General features: G+C 35.8%; 1 protein-coding gene across 12 annotated transcripts in view; it reads left to right on the forward strand.

The window, feature by feature from the left end:
• Positions 1–22323, forward strand: part of NBEA (neurobeachin) — a 467485-nt gene extending 445162 nt beyond the window's left edge. For all 12 annotated transcript variants that reach the window (XM_048295084.1, XM_048295082.1, XM_048295087.1 and 9 more), the window contains 7 exons: positions 1768–1839; positions 4350–4505; positions 5420–5590; positions 15618–15719; positions 18959–19155; positions 19876–20027; positions 20530–22323. In XM_048295084.1, coding sequence (XP_048151041.1) covers positions 1768–1839; positions 4350–4505; positions 5420–5590; positions 15618–15719; positions 18959–19155; positions 19876–20027; positions 20530–20620 — 941 coding nt within the window. In that variant the 3' untranslated portion in view covers positions 20621–22323. The remainder of the gene's footprint in view (positions 1–1767; positions 1840–4349; positions 4506–5419; positions 5591–15617; positions 15720–18958; positions 19156–19875; positions 20028–20529) is intronic.
• Positions 22324–24540: the final 2217 nt, after the last annotated feature.

The following is a 24540-nucleotide window of genomic DNA, read 5'->3' on the forward strand; positions in this document are numbered from 1 at the left end:
GGTGCAGAAACCATCCTGTGTTATTTGAATACACCTTTGACTAACATAGACTGGCTTATTCCTAATTATTTCCCCTCAATTTTTCAGGGATTCAGTCCAAGTACTCTATACCTGTCATCATTCATGTCTCCTGTGTTTGAGGAAGCTTATTTAGTTCTTTCTCATCCAGATTGTCAAGTCAAGAGAAGCCAAAATTCCTACCTGTACTTTACTGTGAAGGAGTTAGTCTCATTAATATTGCAGTATGCTGGAGTTCAAGGGTTTCCTTAAAATCTGTCATTTGAAGTCCTTTAGTTTAGCTGAATTTATGTGGGTCTTTATGACGCCTGTGACAGTAAGGTTTTAGTTTTTCTTTTTCTTTACTCTTGTAAATCACAAGTCATGTTGCAAACATTCAGGATTCAAGGCATGAACCAACCACAAATTAAATTTCTCACCATTTGTAAACCTCTGGTCTAAATTGCAAAAACAAGAATACTTTCTAAATATATTATAATAGGAAGAGAGGAAAATGAAACTGTTTAGAGAATCAAATGTCATTGTAATGATTTTCTTAACTTTTACATCTTGCTTGGCAATGTTGTTTATTTTCCAGGAGGCTAGTCCAGGACAGGGTATCAATCTCCTACTATTGACATAATATTGTTTTAATAAAGCATAACTGTAGTTTAAAGGATAGGTTTATCTACAGAAAGACCAATTGTTGTAGAGTGTATGTAGACCTTTGGAGTTAATAAACAGCAAGAACCATTTACATAGACATAATACAATTGAATGAATCTAAGTTAATACCAGTAAAGATCTGTCCCAAACTGTTTGGGTTTTGAAAGAAGAGACAGAAAGAAGGGAAGGAGAAGTTCTCAGATCAATGTCTGCAAATGGCAGAGCTAGCTGAATATCTTGGGGTGACTTTATGATGTGTATCCCCTATGCCCAGAAATTAACTTTGTGCCTTTCTGTGCCTTTAAACTGAGCCCAAGAGGGGGGAGAGGAAAGAAACCAAGCGAACATTTCAAAACAGTTGTTCAAGGACACAGATGGAGTCCAGCTGTCTATTTCAGTGGTAGAAAATGCACTTTATCCTCCAGAAATCTGTATGTACTATTATAGAGGGTATTCTTGTGCAACATGGCAGTTTGTGACAAAAATCGTGTTTTCAGTAGTGACAATTTGATTTATGTACCAGGGAAGCTGTTCAAAAGAGCCAAAGCAATGTTAGCTGTGCATGAGAGCAGATAACACTAAATTTGTAGGCCCTTATGCACATTTGAACATCTTAAGGACTGCTCAGAATAGATTAACAGGAATAATTGTGGCACATTTACTGTAGCCTAGAGTTTTACAGCTAAAAATTTTAGATAAATCCATGAAAAGGTCCAAGTTTCTGTCACATACAGGTTTCCATATGTAAGAAACTCATAACAATGTTTAATCTAATTAACTTTATTTTCTGTACTAAGATCTCTGCTCAAATGTAAAAGGAAAAAGGTTGTCTCATACAATTTTAAAGGAGTTATTTAATGAATATGTGTGGCTGCAGAAGTTGTGATGAAGTTGGCAAGTCTATATTTATAGCTACTTTTACATTACAAAAGAATTAACAAATACATATTTTGTAGCACAGAGGAAGAAATCTTAATATATTAATAAAACAAAGGGTAAAAAGTTACTTTTAAAAAATATATAATAATTCAGTAATGAACTTTTAAACCTAGAAAAGTTGCGTCAAAAGGTTTCTGTGTGCTTCATTCTTCCTTTGGTGTGTAGGCCTTCGAGGAGCCCCAGGATACTCTTTGGATCAAGCCCATCATCTTCCAATTGAAATGGATCCATTGATTGGTATGTCAAGATGAAAATGTAGCAATATATTTGAAATTGGCATTTTCAGGAATTATTGATTAAGCTATATTTGTATGTTATGCTTCATTTAACACAGAAAATAGGAAAATATTTATTCTTGTCGGTCCTGGAGAACTAAAAGCATTAGCTATTCATGCTGAATTAATTACATGAGTGCTATTTGTTATTAACATCACCAGCAACTGGTATTTAAGAAACAACCAATTAAGTCAGTTACACTGTCAGCCCAAATCTATAATTCTGTTCTCTTATCAGGTCACATTAGTAAAATAAAATGTGAGGGTCCTGTGGAGTTATCATATATTCTTTTTTTATAGTCAGCACTATGTTTATCAGTGCGGATGAAGTTCTGTTTATTTTCATTCACTTCATGGTTTGGATTTAGTTGGCAGTACTAATTTAATAATGAAAAGACTGAATTTTAAATTGATAGTATTCTTTAAAATCCAGAATCTTTGAGAAAGTGAATTGTTTGAGAAATATCATCTGCTAAAATTGTTAGATTGCAGGGCTTCCTAACGATCATAAATTCTCATTAATTGCACTTATTTGATTTGTAGGGGTATTTTTTCAGTAATTTGAAACAGAAATTGAGGACAGGGTAGGTTGTTAGAGACAAATTTGTAGCATTGTTGAGAAAAAAAATACATTTTTAAACATAGCCAGATATAAAGTTCCTTTTTTGCCTGTGTCAATATTCATGTTCAAAATATTTACATAGAAGTACCACAGGAGAGTTATCTTTCTCATTCTGTGTGCTTCATTTGATCTCATATAATGACAGTGGTTTTCTCTTTAGTTTTTTTTCACAAGCTAAGGCACAACTATTGCGCCCACCTGTTCTGGAAATTTGAGTAATTTGTTATTCATTATCTTTCAGCTGGTGGACATAGAGGGTCTGGTAATTTAAATATGTGTTCTTAGAATGCATGTAAGCATGATATTAACTTCCACAAGCAATTTTAAGATAGGATGGAGTGGGGGTTTTTTTGGCTGAATCTCTTATTTCATGCACTTGTGAGCAATTTAACTAGAATAGCAAAAAATAGGGAAAAAATCAGATTATTGTCTGCATTAAGTTGTGTTCTTATGTTAGGAGAAACATATTTCTCAGAGTGATTTTTATTTCACCTATCTTCATTTAACTGAAGTTAGTTGTCAAGATTCCCCCAATAACTACTGTAGAAAGACAAACTCTCCTCTGGATTTGTCTAGCACTTAGACAGCTATTACAGTGTGAGATGACTTGTCATGTGAAAAAATGTCTTCCTCTCCAGTGAGACTGGATGGAGCGTATAAAATTAACTTAGATTATATACCGAACTTTTAGAAGGTTAATACTGAGATTCAATACACCTTTATTGTGTTGCCATATCTTGTCTGTTGTTTCACAGGGAGTACAGAGCACATTAGCTGGGGACTCCCAGTCCTTCTTAACATCCTTCTTAACAGCTCCGTTTGGCAGCTGGGGTGGTGGCTGAATGAATGAACCATTCCTTTTCTCTCTGTCTAGGGGAGTTTCTAGGTGTCACTGTCTCTTAAAATTACCATCCATGGCCTAGCTCCCTGCTTGAGGAGCGGGTGATAAGACTTACTTTTACTGTACTGGAAAATCACAATAGGTTTGAACAGATTCATGGAATCATAAAATATGCTGAGTTGGAAGGGATCCATGAGGATCATCAAGTCCAACTCCTGGTCCTGTGCAGGACCTCCCCAAGAGTAACACCATGTACCAGAGAGCAGTGTCCAAATGCTTCTTGAACTCTGTCAGGTTTGGTGCTGTGACCACTTCCCTGGGGAGCCTGTTCCAGTGCCCAACCACCCTCTGGGTAAAGAACCTTTTCCTGATATCCAACCCAAACATCCCCTAACTCAGCTTCATGTCTTTTCCTTGAGTCCTGTCACTGGTCATTTATAAGAGATCAGTACCTGCCCCTCCACTTCCCCTCGCGAGGATGTTGAAGACCACAATGAGGTCTCCCCCTCATTCGTTGGTTGAATCCTTATGTCTTTAATGTGGTTAAGTATCTGGAGGCATGAGGTTGTCAAGGCCACACAATACAAGCTATTGGCTGTAGAAGAGATACCAACCAGCAAGAATTGGCTCTCTTGACTCTTGTTAATATTGATTTCATATTTTAAATGGACTTTTGCCTTTTTCCCCTGGTTCAGATTGGTTTGGGGAATACTTCTGCAGAGCACTAAAATTATTACCATGTATTATGCAGTGCATCAGGCAGCATATAAGAAATTGTCATCTCTTGTAAAATCTTTTCTCTTATTCAAAGGGAAACTGGAAACCTCACAATAATTTTGTATTTCTGACACCCATATAGACAGCTCTAAATGTTCATATTCAAAATGCTTACTCAACAACAAATTCACAGTTCATTGAAAGTTAAATGTATTCATTTTCTCCTGTAAATGGATGACAGGAAGGTGTTGGAATGGCTTACATGTAAAATGTGTTTTGCATTTCGTTACAGCCAATAACTCTGGTGTGAACAAACGGCAGATCACAGACCTTGTGGATCAGAGCATCCAGATCAACGCGCATTGCTTTGTGGTCACGGCAGATAATCGCTACATTCTTATCTGTGGTTTCTGGGACAAGAGCTTTCGAGTTTATTCTACAGAAACAGGTGACCTCAAATACAGCTCTCTGGTTCTTCCTGGGTCACAAAGTGCACAAAGACTATCGTCTTAATAGTACCATATCTAATGCTTGTGCTTACCCATCCGTGAATGATAAAGGGCAGTTTATAAAATCCTTCATTATTGTTTCAGCATGATAACTTTAAGATGTTTTTTTGAATGGGAGACAAAGGATGCAAAAGGAAATGGAATGCAGTTTTATTAATGGTAACTTTTGAAAACCATAGTTAATTTCAGAAAATTTATAATATCGAAAGGATCAACCAAAATTCTTGTTACAATATTTTCATGGATGTCTTATTTCTAGCTCTATTTATTTCATGTAGTAAGGAATTAGGTGGAATATCCTGCTACAGGAACCAATATTCTGTTGCTTTGTCTGGTTACTTAGCTTAATATCACTCAATATATTGCTAAAAACTAATTGCAATAATAGAAAGGAGGAGGTGATAATCACAGTAAACCTTAGTTTGACATTAACATAAAACAAATACACATTTTTAATATAATAATGCAGCACAATTATGGAAAAGTTCATGTGCTGTCTTATTCATATCACTCATGAAATTCATAAATAGTGTTCTAATGCCATTGCTTAAATACTGATGGAGCCGTAACTCCACTTAATATTCAGTGACTGCATCACTGACTTGATTTTCAGAGATAAGGGTTAGACTATGGATTGACACAGAGCATAGCCTTCAATGGGAACGAAAAAAAAGTGGAAAAAAAGTTTTATCTTTGTGATTTTTTAATCTTGTTATAGCATTTAGTGATCTTTAATTACGGGACATGAGACAAAAGTTACATTTGAACTGAATATTAATTATATAGTTAATGATTTCTAAATGCTGCAAGTACCTTAGAAAACTGAATTTGTATGACTTTGCATTCCCACCAGGAAAATTAACTCAGATTGTATTTGGCCACTGGGATGTCGTGACTTGCCTTGCCAGGTCGGAGTCCTACATTGGGGGTGATTGCTACATCGTGTCTGGGTCACGCGACGCTACATTGCTGCTTTGGTATTGGAGTGGCCGACATCATATTATAGGTGACAATCCAAACAGCAGTGAGTATCCTTTAAATAGCATCTTTCTGAGAGGTCTTCTGTCACACCTATTCATTTTAACATTCCTTCTGTCAGATTCAGAAGTTATTACCAAATATATCGGTAACTTTGCTTGGTATAAGAAGAGCACCACATGCTAAGCAATGCATTGATTACTACCCAAAAAATGTTTAAACAATCTGTGCATGTTAAGAAATAATAAGATGGGAGTATAGTTCTTAAGTTTATAATTGCCTTTATCACTTATAGCATCATGTCATCATAAACTAGAACAAGATGGTTGTGGCCTTTAAGTGACAGGACATATATCACTATATTTTGACTTCCTTTCCCTGGAAATATTTTTTGGCATTTTAACTTACTCCTTTTGTGCTACAGCATGCTATATCAGCTGCTTGCCTTTTCAAAAAAGGAATGTCTCACATGCCATGGAATTAAATGAGACTCTCTTGAGAAAGGTCTTTCTATAGTTTGGGGAAGAAATATGACTGAATAAAAATAGAAAAAGATAAAATGTCAAGAAGAGTTTACATTCATTTTCATGGGACTAACTATCAGTGCTTTGAAAAGTGAGTGGAACACAATAATATTAATTTATATAAAAGGGTACTTAGAGTGCCGTACTAATTTAAAGATCCCATCACTCAAGCCAGAGATATGGCTGCAGCTAAAGAGAAACTTTTATCCATATACTAGAGCTGTTTTGTACAGCACTAAATCCATTTTACTTAAAGAAGTTTCTGAATTCTAATGATAATTTTCAACAGAAGGATTTTGTCTTTGGATAAAAATGGAAGAATCTGTCACTATCAGTTTTGATATCTGATTCAAATACTGACTGGAGGCAGTACTGTCAGTTACAGATATTTACGTGAAAGTATTTCTTCAACTGAATGCCTGGTAGAAAACTGTTTTATTTATTTCAAAGTAAATATTTTGTTAATTTTTCAGCAGGAAGTTTTTTATTGAATTCTGATGTTTTTCCATTTGTCTGTAAGCAGAGTAAAGGGGAGACAGATAAAAGCCTCACTTTCTCACCAGATTTTGCTTGCTTTTAACAAAGCAAATAACAGAGGAAATAGAGGGGAAAAAATAAAATTGTGTTCCAATAATAAATTTCTCTAATATCTTTGCCTATATTCCATGACTTTTTTAGTATGTAATTCTCCAATGTGGATAAATTCAGTCTGACAAGGATTTTCATGTCTGAGTAGACTGTTTAGGTTGATGCCATTTTTCTTCTTTGAATGCCTGTGTGATTCATATAAAGTATTAGTAATTTCTATGTTAAGAGGAAAATAAAAAGAGCTTTCTACTCTCATTAAAGAAAAAAAATGTAAGACGTTACCTCCTTTGATTACAAAGGGCTTGGACAGCCTTGCAATTAGCATCTCCTTTCTGGCTGATACAGACTGCTTCAATTCTTTTCCAGATAAAATTATTCTAGTTCTGGTATTGTTCTGTCATCACTTACATATCTGAATGCACAGAAGTTGTACTTTTTGGTATCTCAGGTTTAATATCTTAGCTGCCTAACTTTGGAAGTGTCTGCCTTGGAGATCTTTAATTTTATGAAAGGAAGGAAATGACCTGGCTGACAGAAATAAATGAAAACAAAAAAGACTTGTATGATTTGCTTTCTGTCCCTACCTCTACATGGATAAGGCACTGTTTTGCTGAAGAAAAAGCCTTATAGTCAGATTAATAAGAGACTGTGCTGCAGATAGTCATGTCCAGTCTAATGAAATCTTACAGGCATGGTAACAGAACTCAAGAAGACTAATACCCAAGACCACTGTGGTGGCTTTGAAATATATTGATACGATTTTTTAATATTTATGTTGAAGACATGTTGAAGACTCATGCTGAAGAAGAATGATGGCATATCTGTTATTGCTATCTCTATTCATTGGATTAAAGCTACCATGGATATTCTAATTATATACTAGTACTGTACTATAACCAAAACTACATTTGTTGGAAACATATTATTAACAGCTACTTTGACTTTTCATGAACATACATTAATGGGGATAGATCACAAAAACAAAGGACCTTTTAAAAAAGGGCCTTTAACAACTTCTACAATTACTACGTGTTTCTGCTGAAGTAATGACTGGCAGTTTCTGGTCACTACCACGAGCAGACATGAATTGTCATGTCATGTGACTAAGATTCCCTGTAAACTAATTTTCAAGAGTGAAGCATTCCCAAAAATCCTCATGAAAATACGTTTGAAGTTTTACCTAGTTAAAGCCACCAAAGTAGTAAAGAAATATTTCCTAGTCTACTCTTCTATAGTTGCTGTTAGAAGGTTAGGACTTACCTTGTAGGAAAAATGAAAGTGGTATGATCAATCTGGGTCAAATCCAATTACTTAACATCTTTAGAATGAATTTCCAGAAAGATGTAGATGATATTTTCAGAGGGGAAAAAAGGGGTATTGATTTTTTTAAAAGCTGTCATCTGGAGACACAGATAGGGTGTTTTATACCACAGGATATAAGAAGGTGAAGAACTCCAAGAAAAATGTCAGGTATAGTAATTATCTGGGTTAGATGCTTGACTTTATAATTATCTTTTAAGCTGAAAGACAGTTAACTACCAATTTCAGCTTCAATACCTCCAGTTACCAAAAGGAACTTTAGTTGTTTCAGAAAATCTTAAAGAGGAGAAAAAGCAAACCCTCAGTCCTAAACAGTTTGTGTAGTATAACATCTGTACAGAAAAATGTAGATACCATTTCATTTGAAAACATAGCAATCACAATCATTATTGTGAAATACTCTCAGGCAAAAGATTGTCAGGTCAAACTTCTTACAGATTCTGCTAAAATTCCATATTCCAGAGACCATGAGATAGATATAATCTTTACTAAACAACACGGGTGTCAGTAACCTAACCTGTCAGACTTCTGTAGAACCTTCTGCTGAAATACCTGTACAGGCGTATTCTCAGGGTCACCTCAGCTGTGTCTGTGGGAAATACAGAACCAGCTCTTGTTTAAAGAGGAGAATTGAGAAAAAATACAAAAGATTGCTCTAGCTCAGTAGTTGAAAACTTGCCTATGAGAGCATGGTAAGCTTCATTTTATAATTTAAAAATATTTTTTCTAATCAATACATTTATTAAGTTATCACTTTTATTCTACAGCAAGTGTCAAAAATTAGTTTCTGGTTTAGTTTGCACTTGTCACAATATCTTGAAACTTCTCACAATCACTGTGAGAAGAGTGAAGTTTTACCAGATTTTAAATGCAATGTTTTCCACACAGTAGCTTTATGAAATAGCTAGTAGGAAATCTTCTTCTGGTTAGAGTGTTTGTTTGGGAAGTGGGGGACTACATTCTTGACCTCTAGAGACTGGGGCAATTAAAGCTCTCATTCCCATGTTCACAAGCATGTGCTGACTATCAGCTATAAATTAACATAGGAGAGGCCCCTGTGAACCTCCAGATTTGGTAGAAAGCAAAATTCTTTTCTAGGCTCTTATTTATGGATCTTACATGTCATGATGATTGGATATAGAGATAAATCAAGAAATCAGGAGCGATATGCTGCATACCTTCAACAGCAACATATAGCACAAATCTTGTCCCTATTTGTACTTTCTCTAGTTCAACATCGCTTTCATGGCCATGCCATTGCTAAGCTCCAACAGTGGTGATGTTGGAGGTCCTGTTTAGATTAGACTAGAGGCTGGTGTCTGGGAATGCTTCTGGAAAGTAAGCGATGCGGCATGATTTCCTGTAGGCTGAAGGGCAGTTGAATGCAGGCTGTATGTATGTTTGAACTTCCCTTTGTTTCTTTATCCTTGCTTACTTAAGTACCACCTTTTGGAAAAACACTGGACTGAATGAAGCTAAGTCCTCTTGCCAGGGTCAGATATCTACTTTCTAAGCCAAAACTGCCCATCTGAAATAGCTAATCTGAATCTGCACCTTATTAAGTTGATGACCACATTATATAAATCTGCTGCAGTTGCGAGAACAGTGAAAGGTATCTGTTTTCTCTAAGTGAGACATGGCACATGCAAAGGACATAGTTTGCTTTTTTTATTTGTGTGAAGTGATATGGGAAATGTAAATCTTTGCAGTTCTCAGAGACTGAATAGAAAAATTATTGTGATGGAGTTTGACAATTTGTGTTTTGATTTTTCTTCTCTTATGATATATAGGGATTTGTTTTAGCTGAATACTAATTTGTATACAAATTTATTCTCACTTGGAAACTGTATTAGTCATCACAAAAAGGAGCAAAGAGAGTACATGATATGCCCTGGAGTTCAACATGTATCATTATAGCAGTTTTATTTTTATATTTTATGATTACTTTATTGAATGTCTCTTTCAAACAAGTGACTTTGAAAATGAGAATTATCTCAGAGTCTTTGAACAGATATACCAAAGTGGATGATAGAATTGCAGAAAAGTGAGGGACAGACGCTTTTATCTGAAACAGACACAAATTCAGAAACTAATTTGGAAGTGATAAAAATTAATTTGCACACTTTAATTGGAATCAGACTCCTGCATGAAAGAAAGGAAGTCTAGGCAGCTTGTGCTAAAGGCTGATTGAATTTTTTGTCAGGTAAGTATGTTAGACTTGGCCGCTTATCCTCTTGAGCCTCTCCATGCAATATATTACATTCACCCTCTGACTGGTGTTCTTTAAAAGGATCAATGCTATCCCTGTTTTTTCCCTAGAGCTTGAAATTTCTTCGATCTTGGGACTTGACATTTCTCATTACCTATTGTAGCTTCCAAGACGATGGTCACAAGAGGTGTGGGAGTTAACTCCACTTTTTCTAACAGCAGCTGTGCTGACCATTGGAAAATATTGTCTATAAGCCATAAGATGGGTTTGTTTAGCATTATAACATAATCTTCACAGGTGCTAACAATTCATCCTGTCCCACTGAGTGCATTCAGTATATATCTGAAAGGGAGGGTAAACATTACCACAAAAAATCTTTGTCAAGTCAATATACATTTATTTCTGTGTCTGTCATGAAGTATATCTCTTTGTGTTCCTTTTACATAACATAATTTTGAAACAATTTGAAGTTGTGAACATCAAGGGTTCTGCAGGATTATGTCTTGAAAGAGTAGTTATTCTGAACTCAGAACATTCATTTATTGTTTTATATCCCTCTATATTTTAATATGCCCTAGCTTAACCTTGAAATGGCAGCAGTTTAAAAATAGTCACTGGTGTGCTCTGCACCAAGAGGACTGGATGGCTGTCTGAAGGTCCTGCATAAGCCATGGGCACACGTGCTCTCCACTTGGTCTGTTTAAGGAGTTATTATGGTACTCGTAAGTTTGTAAAATTTAGGTATAAATTTTTGAATTACAGTATCTTAGCACTGTTCTGCCAGAGCAGAAGCTCTTTGAAAACTAGTTTGTAATTTTTACTGGCACCATCTCTACTCTGGTTGCCAAAGACATCTCTCTTCTAAGGCTGCTATGTAAAGGTAAAAGAGCCAATAATCCACCTGAGATAATGCAGTTATCGCTAGTATTTTATCAACAGATGTCTGTGCCCATGCTTTGCTGCATACTCCATGGGAATTGTACAGTGCAGGATGGTTCACCAACTTGCCCAAGATCCCACAGTAATTTAGTGGAGGGGATAGGAAGAGATGCTACAAATCCATACTTTCCTGTCCTCCACTATATTTTAACTTCTGGACTCTGGATTGGTGCAAGGTACCCAAAAGCCCACTGACCTGGGTGAATTGTTTGTAGCTATATACAACGTTCCTCAGCAAATAAATCAGCTCTGCTTCCTAGAGCTGGGAATATTCTGAATATATTAATATTTTTCTGTCAGAAATCCTTCTTTTATATCCATTGCTCACTCCCTGATCTTGTGGACACTGTTATTAACTATTTTCTGGTTTGAGATATTCGTATTTATTGGTTGTAGCCTTATCTTTTCATCAAACTCCAAGATGGTTTTTTCTGACAGTAAAAATTTGAGAAGGCTCTTACAGTTTTACTTCCATGGAAGCCATTGTATTTTCTAAGATTTTGTTTTCTGATGAGTATCCCCTGAAAAGTCCTAACAGTAAAGCAAATAGCAAAGTAAATTCTTTTCAGCACGTAATTCAAGTATAGCTTTGGACTTGCTTTTGTCAAAGTGAGAGATGAAATGGAAGCTAAAATTTGCCATGTGGTCTCATGTTTGTTTATACAGAAGGCTCCTAGATGTGTCCCCATGGAAATCTGTACATAATTCCTGGAAAAGGACAGCATGAGAGAGATAGTAACACTGTCTTTTGTCTTCCTTTCCCTCTTCTTTTTTTCCTTGTCATGCAAGAGCATCATCTGTTCCCGAAGAACCTTACAATAATATTAAGCATTACATTCTTCAGCAAGAAGGAAAGATGTGTTTTATTTTAGACTTTCTAGAAAAACTTACTTGTTTGGAGATTCAGCACATTTTTTTTCCTTCTGCCCTCTAGTAATTCAGTTCAAAGGTGCTCCTTTGGGGAAATTACAGGGAGCTTACAGTGATGGTATCTCAGTTCTTAGGTAGGATATTTTCACCTGAAATTCCCTTAGAGCTGCAGCCTTTGACCTCTGGCTGCATCTATCAGTGGTGATATGACAGTGACAGAATATTTTGCTAGATTTTGAATGATTCCTGGAGTTCACAGCTTCTTTCCTTAGCAATAAAATGTAATATGACTGAGGTTCATGCCACAGCTATTTCTGTAGAAAGCGTCAGTGAATAATTTTTTTTTGAGCCCTAAGGGGGAAAAATCCCATTTTCAATTACTGTTGGACTGTTACTCTTAATGTTGATATTCCATTATTAATTTGTATTTACTGAAAAACTGGACAAAATAAGATTCACAGATCTATGTTTCAGGGAAGTTCTTCCTTATAAGCATTTTCCTTTATAAATCAAGAAGTCAATAAAATATGCTTATTTTGTGTATTCTGGAGTTTTACAGTTCCTTGATATTATAGACTTTCCTAGGAAAAACTGAGGAAAATGTTCCTTTGAAAACTGCGTTATTTCTTTTCCTTTCAAAAATTTTAGCCATTTAATAATTTCAGCCATCCAGTTTGATGATGCAGTCTGATGACACCTCTGTAATCAGAGCTTGAGCCAAGATGGCCATTGAGCATAATCCTCTTTTTTTCCAGGACATACAGAAGAAAAAAAAATGTGGAAATTTTTGAACTTAGTTAATTGCCTTTTTTTTTCTTTTTTATGTTATTCACTTGGAGAAAACAAAACCTTGAAAGATGGGATTCTCAATGGCAGTGTTGATGGGGAAATGATAAAAATCAAAGTATAGCCATCTTTAATGAGATACACAGTGCGTCTTTCTTCTGACATCCATCCTTCCCTAGTGGTAGAGCTCAGTTTTTAGTTCACATCTTCAGTTTCCAGACCAAAAAGATTTTTTTTCTTGCTGTCTAGATTATAGTTTGGGAAACTAGGATTTATTGAGGTAGCTGTTTGCATTAGAGGTAAGAAATTTTTAATGTGTCTGTACATTGGAACAACAAGACCTGTTAGATTGACAGACGCTGTACTATTGTGTCCAAAACTGAAGTCTGTAAATCCATGGTTGGTAGTTCTCATCTTGTTCAGAAAGATATTACAATACATGGAATTGTTACTAAATTTTGATGACAGAAGATGTTAGGGTTTGACAAGAAAAACTGGAGATTCATGCTGAATGTTTAAGAACTATGGACCTATACATCTCTGGATACCCAAATTTAGAGAATGAGTTTAAAGATAGATAGGCAAAGAAATGGATTGCTACAATGGCTAAAAAATGGCAAGCCCCTCCCTTCAAAGGAGTTTATAAGGGTTTGGTTTGGTCAATAGACTAAAAAGGAAAGATGAAAAAGGGTGATTTATTCTTTAAGCACATAAGTGGGGAAAATGCTAGAGAAGAAGACCTGAAGCTAAAGGACAATGCTAACACAAGAATGAAGAGGTGCTAGGTAGACAAGAATAAATGCAAACTGGAATTCAGAATATTTCTCTTCTTTAGAGTAGGAGTCTGGAACATCCTTCCAAGTCACATACCCAGGTAGCCATTTCATTAACTGTTTATATCATGTGAGTGTCTGCAATAAAAGAAGACTAAATTCACTCACCCACAAAAGTCTATCCAAGCCTCCATTCCTAACGCATATCTTTCAAAAACTCATGCAATACTTTTTAGCTACTCAGGTAGTTCCCTTCTGGTTTAGTGTTTAACTGTATTTCCAGTTAGGAAACTGCATTTTATTCCAGAGTTGAAATGTGTGCAGCCATTCACCCATTAGACCTCTCTGTGCCATTAGCTGCAAGATAAATTTCTGGGCTACTGGGCATCTTTTATGCCTGTGTCTCCCAGTTAGCAGAGTCCAGTTACCACTTTGCTGCCTATGCAGTGAACAGAGAAAACACTTCAAACACTGTGCAGCCTCCTCTCCTACTCTATCAGTTGTGTGGCCCTCCTTTGAGCTCATTTTTGTAAATGTGGCTACAAGCCTTTCATCTTTGTGGTCTTCAGTGGCAAAGTAGTTCTTGCCTCCTATTTGCTGATCTAAGGTATTGCACTGAAAGTTCACACTGAGGGAGTTTTTCTTTCTGGCTCCATAAATCCTACTCTATATTGCTTCCTTCCAGAACAGAATCTCCTCTCCAGTGAACAGAGCTTGTGCTTGTCCAGAATCATCAACTTTCACCTGGCTGCATTGAAAAGAAATAAAACACATTTTTCTATTTTTTTATTTAACTGGGCAATGATATAATAATGATATAATAATGGCTTTCTCTTGTCATTGTACAGTTGCCCATGAAACTTTGCATCAATTATTTTATTACAAGCCTATCTTACCAGCAAAGATTTATATTATCCCATAGATAATATTACTGGTTAATATTTGATTAGAATCAATTTCCAGCTCCTAACTGAAAGCTGATTTCCGAACCTGGATTTCCAAAATCCCTATATGTAGCTCATATTTTACCAACTGTAACCCTCATCCTATCAAAACCAGGTAAGACAAGACTTCTAGTCCAGCACAGCATGGTGACTGGTATTAATGAGATTTTTACTTCCAATTCTTGTTGACAGAAGTGTGGATTAACCATTTTATTTTATATAGAACTAACATTGCAGTAATTTATCTATAGTTCCCTAGGTCATTTCTTTTACTATTTGAACTGCACTGGCAGAACTCCAGTCCTTTGGAATTTCCCAATTTTCTGTACTTGATTTGTACAATGCAAATATAATGATGTGAACTCTGTGTTATAAAGCAAGTTGCTAATTTTTTGTTGCCAGTTGACTTTTTTTGCCTGGCAGAGCAATATCAAATATTAAGCAATTAGATTGCCAGCATCTGTTATTATTAGAAACAACAAAAATGTTGTTGTTTGTCATATAAACACTCCATAAATGCCCACTTGTTTGGAACCAAACCAAAATATATTTCAGTCCTGAATATATATATATGTACATATATATATATATAATATATATAATATATAAAATAATGTATACCTATACCATTTTAGGCATATTTTAATTTCTGACCATTCCACGTGTCTCTGGAATCAATATTATCTATGCAGAAGTAGCATGTTTCTAGTGTTGTTCTTCTTCTCTTCTTTTCCTACCCCCAGTTTCATGAAACAAATTATGATCACTATTAAAGGCACATCCTCAATTCTTTAGGTTCATGTCGTAAGTCTGGAGACATATATGTTCAATAGCAGATCTTTACATTACCGCTGCTTTCAATAGCACCACACATTGTGTTCTTTTAATTAATTCATTAATGCATTGGGTAGCTGGGGTTTAGAAACTTTTTGATGTCTTAATATATTTTGCTCGGTATCCCAAATATGAGATATTTAATCACACCGCACCTCTCTGACGCTTAATGATTTCAAGCAAATTATAGCAAAGTTCTTTTGTTGATAAACCATGTCTGATTTGTCATTCCCTATTGTTTTCTTTTTCTTGCTTTGCTTTTCTCACTTTTTTTTTTTTTTTACAGGTGATTATCCAGCTCCTCGAGCTGTTCTAACTGGTCATGACCATGAAGTTGTCTGCGTGTCAGTCTGTGCAGAGCTAGGACTTGTTATCAGTGGTGCTAAAGGTCAGAAATGTTTTTAAGGCTTAAGTCTTAACATTTTTAGAGTCTTTTTTAGTGGTACTTCTCAGACTTCCCTCAAGCCACATATACTTTAATTATCCTTAAGGTGTGTTGTAATTCTAGGAGACTCTGAAGCAGTTTTCTCTGAAAACTGGTATTTACTATCTGCACTTATGTGTTTAGGCACAAATTAAGTTCATCATTCCTTCTAACCATCAGCCTATGCAGCTATTCCACCCAGACCTGGAAGAGTATTTTATAAAAATGTATACAATAATTCTAATGACATCTAGTGATTTTGAAGAGACCTGTTGATAGAGACGTATATCAGGGAGGGCCAGCTCCAAATTCTCCACCTTGAATGGTAGTTTTTAGGACTGACCTCACTCTCTAGGGAAGCAGGATCAGTTTGCTTTGGAGCTGTGTGCAGCATTTTATCCAGCAGTGGTTTTTTGTGATGTTTTCTAAATAATGAGCCGTTGCAGGTTCTCCCTGTTATTTATCTATGGAATCCAGAGTACCCAACAATTGCTAACACAAGTGTTCAAAATACTTTTCCAAGCCTGCAGCAATATCCTGGATAACTGGTAATCAGTGTAAATAAAGCACCAGCCTCAATGAATGTTAGCTTAATCCTTCCTTACTCTGTTTCTCCTTGATTTGTTCCATTTTACTCCTTCTGCCCATCTTCTCCTACTTCTCTTTAATTCCGTGTCCACTTTTCTTCCCCCACTGCCCTCTCTCTTTCAGCTTCTTAACTTGTCAAACTACGTCTTTTTTCCTTTTCTATTTGCCTCTCTCTCTCCCCCTTTCTCTTAGTTCCTTTTGTGCTGCATCATCTCTTCTCCCTTCTTACTTCCTTTCTTTGTATCACCCTTGTATTTCCTTTTTCCTTATATGTCTTCCTGTCTAATTTCCACTGTAGTCCTACATCCACATCCAGTGACTTGCTTTCTCTATCTATAGTGATGCCTGTTTTAGTCATCCCCATGGATATCTTTGTACTCATTCTTAAGTTTGCTGTTTCTGAGGGTAAGAAGGATGTGATGCTTGCTCTGCCGGCTTTTGCTCACAGCTGACTCCCGGGTTATTGCTTTTTATACTGCCTTGGAGCTCAACATTTAATTTTAAAGCTGAGTGTGAAACTTTTGAGTAAAGCCATTTTTAACAGGAAATCCTAATGGGTCATTAACTCTTGTAATGGCATACTACATAACAGTCATAGGCAAAGTCAAGACATTTGTGAAAAAAATGTACAGTGATGCTGGAGCTAAATTTTTTTTCTTGAAGCACTGCTATTTCTTACCCTTTAAGGCAGCTTCATGCACTCTGGTTGCCATAATAGTCTACCCTGTCCAACCATCTTTTTGCAAATTTCCTCTTCATAATATAGATGGAATCTGTACTCAGTTATCTTCTGATTCATTAAGTATATGCTTCTTTGGTAACTTACACCTTTTAGAGGTAAAAACTGATGGACAACCAAATATTTTTAAATCAAATACAGAATATGTTTATAATTAATCAAGAGAAATAGAGGCCCAGTCTGTCTCCTGAAGTAGTCTGCCCATGTTCTTCATTTTGAAACTCTGGTCCATATAAAAAATGCAGAGGGAAAATAATTTTTTTAAATTGCTATTTTCTGAGAGATGCCTTTTTAAAAGATTTTTCTTCAGATCTGTTCTTTTCAGTCCCTTTCCAGCTTCTTAGATTGCATCTCATGGCAGTGCTGAGTTGCCCTGCCATCCAGTCTGAGCTCAGCCTGTGCTTCCTGGTGGGCAGCTGTTCCTCTGGAGCTGGCTGTGGCACTGTGATGACACATGCAGCACTAGAGAACCTACTGAAGCAGGAAGACAGCACATTTAGGACTCCTCTGAGGAAAATCTTGTGCATCAGGTTGATGTTTTCATGTTTTTACCCAACAAACCCAAAAAACCGTAGTCAGTCTGTACGTCCTTACAGTGGCATCCTAAATCAGATGTGTCTTTTTGGGCCCATGACCATTCAGCTATAAAGGTATGACACTTTTGAAAAATCTAACAAGGTAATTATTCTAAAGGGGAAGGTATCACTTTTTGTAACATCCTGGCACTTCACTATTTTCAAAGCTGAAACTCAACTATTTGAGAAAATAAATTAATTTCATTGCAGTGGTATCCCATGGATGCAACCAAACTTGAGGTCCCTCTGCGTCAGACTCTATGCAAACACAGATAAAAGCCTGTATCAGAGGGTTCACAGATAAATGCACAGATGCTGATTCATTCTACCTGGGCAAACCCAGCTGCTGTGTCAATTTCAGAAAAGTTAGTAAGACTTAACATGAGGTGGCTGAGTCTGCCAATATGAATTTACTTTCAGGGTCATGAACCAGTTGTATAAGGAAGAGATTACTGTGCTGTCCAGGATTATCCTGTGATTCATAAAAGAAAACATTTAGAATTTCCTGTGACTCATTACATTTATCAGAGAAGAGACTTTTTCTTAGTAGGAATATGGATCTCACTTTCAAAAAATTTTTCTCATTGTTCTTGAAAAGTAAATAAGCTTAATTTTGCATCTTAACATGTACATTGCAGATTTCATAGCTGTTTTTTCTTTTATGAGTGTAATAAAAAGACATTAAAATCTCATATTAAAATCTCTCTGGAGAAAATGGAGTTACAGTGTGATCTCCTAAAATCTCTTATAGTCCAAGTATAATTGTAACTCTGTTGGCTTTCATGTGACTCCCACTGCTGAAACAAATCAGGACTGAAATCTATGCGTATCATATATTCATTGGGGGAGAGGATATACAGGAACTGCCATTGTCTATAGGAGAAATATGCATTCATATGATTACATGCCCTATGGGAGTTGCTTCCACTAGTAGCTGATAGGGCCATGTCTGTTTGATGTGAATGGGCAGCCTAAAGAGAGATCATATTGTTGGAGAAAATCAGTGAGTGAAGCTTCTGAAAACTTTGGAAGAGGAAAGAGTGTTTTAGAAGACAGATCAAGGAAAACTCCTACCAGTCTAAGTAAATAATACACTTCTAGGCATGTTGTATTCATTTTCTTAACATGCAACCCCTTGCATATTGTTTTCTGTTGTGCATTTTAAATTCTTAAAGATTGCAGCTTTTTATATCTATGCAGCACTAATGTGATATAAATGTGTATTATGCATTGCCTTTATGCACAGACTATATCATTTGTATAAACAATAAATGTATGATATATTATATTTTCATATACAGAAGGTCCTTGCCTAGTACACACAATTACTGGAGACTTGCTGAGAGCCCTGGAAGGAACAGAAAACTGCCTGTACCCTCGCTTAATTTCAGTATCCAGTGAAGGTCACTGCATCATCTACTATGAACGAGGACGGTTCAGCAATTTCAGCATTAATGGCAAACTCTTAGCTCAGATGGAGATCAATGATTCAACCAGGGTAAATCTAAATGCAAACAAGCATTTGTTGTATTTTGCCTTTATTTATTAAAATAAATTGAATTTATTTGCCATAAGGTTTAGAGGAAATAATATACGTAAAATTGCTGCCTCCACATTAAACCATTAAAACACATATCCTTTCATCACCATCTCCAAATATGAAAATGCACTTAAGCTTTTCCAGAATAAATAAGAACAAATAGTTTATGAGCCCATGATATTCTCAGAACTTTTGCTTGGAATTAAGTTTCAGTGGGAAATATGTCTTTGAAACAAAATGCTCTGAAAAGTCCTCATTTTTCATTTATTAGCCAAGACATGAATTCATGCCTTCAGGGCTCTGCTCTGTCACTAGCACTTGAAGCAGCATTAGCAATACAGATCACTGCTTTGCTTTAGGTGGTAGTGATAGCACTGAGTATCGTAGAACAAATCATGGCATGTAGAAATGTGCTGAACTCAAGTATTGGCAGATTCAGTCAAGGAGCTTTTCTGTTATCTATCATGTTTTATACCACACAGTTGTTTTTAAAATTTGGTGATACAAAATTTGTTGATTTATTTTTGGGCTAGACAGAAAGAGGAGAGGGAACATTTTGCTTCCAATTTAAAGTGGGCAAAATATGAGAAATGCTTTAAGTCAATTCAATTTTTTTTAATGTTGATCCATTTCCATAAAAGCTAACTGTGTGCTTGGGATTTTGTTTTTCTCCTGAAGGCCATCCTCCTGAGCAGTGATGGGCAGAACCTGGTGACAGGAGGAGACAATGGTGTAGTGGAAGTATGGCAAGCCTGTGACTTCAAGCAGCTCTATATTTACCCTGGCTGTGATGCTGGCATAAGAGCTATGGATCTGTCTCATGATCAGAGGTGAATTTGTCATGCATATTTGTATATACATGCTAAAATTCCACAAAGTATGCATCTTCATGAGCTTTAAGTTTATGGTATGGAGTTGTTAACAGGATGTGTACAAAACAATTACTCCAGTTGTTTTCCTGTTTGTCTGACTCAACACTTATTCTGATACTTGAGTCTCACAATACAAGCACTTAACATTAAGGTGAGGTGTTATTTCATTGAAGTCAGTAAGCCAGACACTCAACTAGCAATATGTGACTGAAATTGCATTAACTTAAGAACATAGGAATAGTCAGATTGGCTCAGAGTGCAGTAGTGGCTGTTAACCAATGCTTTAAAAACAATTGCAAAAGTTTGTGATACATTTCTGATTGTTAAACATGTAGAGTTTGAGAACTGCAGACAGTGTTGCAAAAAGGACCTTGTTCTTTTAGCTTTTTCTGTTTATGACAAACCATAGCTCAAGATGGCAAAAGAGAATTAACATCAGCATCTTTGATATCTTTTTCAGAACTCTGATTACTGGCATGGCTTCTGGCAGCATCGTAGCTTTTAATATAGATTTTAACCGGTGGCATTATGAACATCAGAACAGATACTGAAGTGCAGTGAAGAACTGAAAGCCCAGGTAAAGCTGAGAGCACAAGGGCTGCAAAGAAAGGTGTAGTCTCTGGTGGAAAACCACGTCTGCATTGACCTCCGTTGTACATTCCATTACACCCAGCAATAGCTGTACATTGTAGTCAGCAACCATTTTACTTTGTGTGTTTTTTCACAACTGAACACCAGCTGCTGAAAAGCAAGCTTGTATCATGTAAATTATATGAATTAGGAAATGTTTTGGTAATTATTTCATATATCTTTGTTTATTGAGAAAAGATAGTAGGATGCGCCACAAGAGACTTTTGAAAATTCTGGGAAACCTTGTGTCCAGTTATTTCAATGTTTAGGCTTTGAACCTAACATGCATCCCATCTCCAGCCTCTTTTCAAGCTGAGATTAAAAAAATATGTTTGATACTTTGTACATCAGATGCACATCTTAACTTTAAAGGGATACTTTTGTAAAAGTAAAACCTTGTATAAAGAACAAAACTGTTTCTTAATTTTATTGTGGAGTTACAACTTGCATGTACTTTAAACCTGATGTCTTGAAGGAACAGGAGCATTCACACAAATCAGACTGGAGATCTGCCTAAGGGTACAGCTTGTGTTAAAGGGTTGAATTTGGGAGCAAACAGTAATTCTGACATTTCCACCAACACATTTTTCACTTTTTGAATCTAAAGTTTACCCCTCTTAAGTGGAGTTCTGCTCACAAAGCATTTGGATAAAAAGCCATCATTTGCCATATTTATACTTTATACAATAGAAATTAGTTTCCTCCCTTTTAAATTCAAAGACTAGACAGAAAGGGAGCAAAGAGGGAAGTTCAGTTTAATGCTTTGTTATGCTTAATGATTCCCAATACAGACAAAGTGCTATACTTCTGGATTATTAACATTTGGCATATAAATCATGGGCAAGAGAGCTCCCACTGGTTTTTTTTCCCCCCTTATTTTTAATCTGAGGAGCTTGGTTTATTTGACAGCCTTAGCTTCATTTTAAAGGTGACTGAGGTTGTTCTTTTCAGTTCTTCTGAAAATCTCACCTGAAGCCACTCAGACTAAGGCACTTCATCTTTTACAATACCGTAATGATAATAATATCAGAATAATTTTCTGCACATTTTACTGATCAAATTACACAGCCAGGGGTATATACACTTTAATTCATGTTTCTTCTTTGTATATTTGGTGACTGTATTGTCATAGATGTACATATTGTGTCGGTAGGGCTATGAGGCATGTAACAGGAATGTAATTTTCTCAGAATTTACACTCACTTGCAGTCATTTATTTAAAAAGATAATGGATTCTTTGTATTGGCACTTTGCACCAGGAACATATCATTATTTATTGATGTGATTACTTATTTGTTATCCACCTTGTATTAGTAAGTTTAGCCCTGAATTTCCTTCTCCATTGTTGTTTGTATTTATAAGATTCGGAAATCATGGGGATCAACCTAATGATTAAGTTATTCATCACCTGTCTGTAAGCAATATCTTGAGTTCGTAGCTTAGAATTGGGAGACTATTGAACATCTGGAAGACAAGTTCATTTCATCTTGAGATCATGGTGAAATATTTTGGATATATAAATTCCTTAAGCTATTGTAACCATGTTTTATTGCAAAGATGTAAAATATGCCAGATGTGTGTGAGTTGGAAATCAAAAAGAAAAATAAAATATGCAAAGAATTCAGTGATTGTTTTTCATTCCAATGAAATTTTTTTAGAGCATTCACATCATTATGAACAAACAATTATTTTTGAGAAATTCTTACTTATGTGCTAAAATGTATGCATATCTGCGTGGTTGTATTTCCTGGGGTCTCAGGAAAAAAACCCACAGGTTACAGAGTGAGTTTTTCAACTCTTTTGATTGTCATGAAGGGAAGCTACTAAAGTTACTTTGTTAACAGAAGTAAAAAAGAACAAGAAAAATCAAAGCCTCTAAGGGATATTTAGGATCCTTGTGAGCAGAAAATAATCTTATGTAATAGACCTCACAGAGAGCAAAGATCTGATGAGAGAAATTTTGGATATCTCTCAGTATGAATAAATTTAATCTTATTTTGGGCATTGAAAGTTAGATATCTACACTACCTGCATAGCCTAACAGAACAGGTGGGATAAGTTACCTTTTGGAAATGCTGAGGACCCTACAAAGATTACAGCAAGTAAGTGGAGACATATGTATATCTAAATGTCATATGTCTAATTTAAGGTAGCAGTGGTAAGCAAAATACTTTCTTAATAATTAGAAAACTCCTGGAAGTTTTCTTATTCTTGATAGCAGAATAGAAACCAACATTTCAATTTGTTGCCCTACTAATTTCCTTTAAATTTAGAAGGATTGTTCTTTAAATAATTATCAAAATGAACCAAAGCCAATATTTGAGAACCTTATTAGAATACAGTATACATTTTACCAGATATCTATTAATATCAATCAGGTTTTGAATTCATAACAACCGAACTTGATTGTTCTGAAGCTGTAGGAGATATGGGGAGAGGAGAGGACTGCTACGTTAATAGTGTCGTGAAATAGTTTATTGGTATGTCATAACCTCCATTCCATCATGATACAAATGTCACCCCTAATTTCATATTTTATTCAACAAATTGATTTAAAAATGCACCATTGCAATTAAACAAGAAATGGATATAGCTATTATTTTAATTAATACTGTTGTTTTCATTAAGTCTCTCAGCATGATGTTAAATACAATCTAGTCACAAATTAGAAGCTTTTGTACCCATGCAAACCTTTACATGAGAAATTTGCCATGGATTGCAAGAATAAAAAAACTCCCACTGTATTACATTCATAGGTAGGGGTACCCAAACACATCAGACTCATAAAAAACCCAATAATAATAGTAATTTAATGTTTAAATTTAACTACTACTACTACTATTAATAATAATAATAATAATTGTGCCAAGACATTTAAATTTCTTTGCTTTATTTGTTGATTTGTGTTAATTACATTAGTATACACCCACCTATTTCAGGGCCTCTTATAGTAAACAGACAATATAAGCAGACCTACAGTTTATGTCACAAGTCTTTTCCAAAGCTTCAGCTGCCTGTTTCTGTCATACAGTAAATCTTGCCTTTTTTCTCTCTAGAAATTAGAGCTACTGATCCCAGGGAGTCTCTGAGAGCTGCTTGTGGAACATGAAGCAGCTTTGGCCAAACCAGTTAAATGCAACGAATATCTCAGCTAAGGGAGATGCAGCTTTAAGGATACAACTGTGCAATTAAAATATGCCTATGATATAAAAAATGCACAGTTATTGGCTGCTTTTCTGCCAGTTCATCCTCGGTTAAGCACTGGACTACAAGTCATTGCCTTCCAGGAGAAATAATGCAACAGCTATGAGGCGCATTCCTCATCCAGATCCTACCACTGTTGAGGAGAATGCTGCTTTCTCTACATGAGCAATAATAAAATAAAGGCTTCTGCATATTTACCCCAAGGAAAGACTAGTTTACTTTCCAATTTACTGTGAAAGCTTTGGATAAATAATGATTATGTTGATAGAGAATCTTGCAGGTTGTGCTTGTAGAGCTAAAAGTGCTGCCTGTGAGCAGCAGTTGTGGAGAATGCTTTTTATAATGCAGTGCATCAACCCTGCTGACAAGCAAGCAGGATGAAGCAAGCCTCATGCTCCCAGAGATAAAAGCATTTTAAGCAGACACAAGGAGCGAAGGGCTGACTTATGACAACAGCAAGAGAACCACCTCCTGATACAAGATGTTTAGTACATATGAATATTTCTTTTGGATACTTAAAGATGGCGTTTGTGCTTACAATTTTACAGGGCTTGACTGTGGGCTGGTTTTATTTAGGCTTTGGTGTGTGTGTGTGTGCCTGTGTGTTACTTGCAAACTCTAAAAATGCATGGACTAA

Source organism: Corvus hawaiiensis, chromosome 2, assembly GCF_020740725.1.
Source record: "Corvus hawaiiensis isolate bCorHaw1 chromosome 2, bCorHaw1.pri.cur, whole genome shotgun sequence".
NCBI lineage: Eukaryota > Metazoa > Chordata > Aves > Passeriformes > Corvidae > Corvus > Corvus hawaiiensis.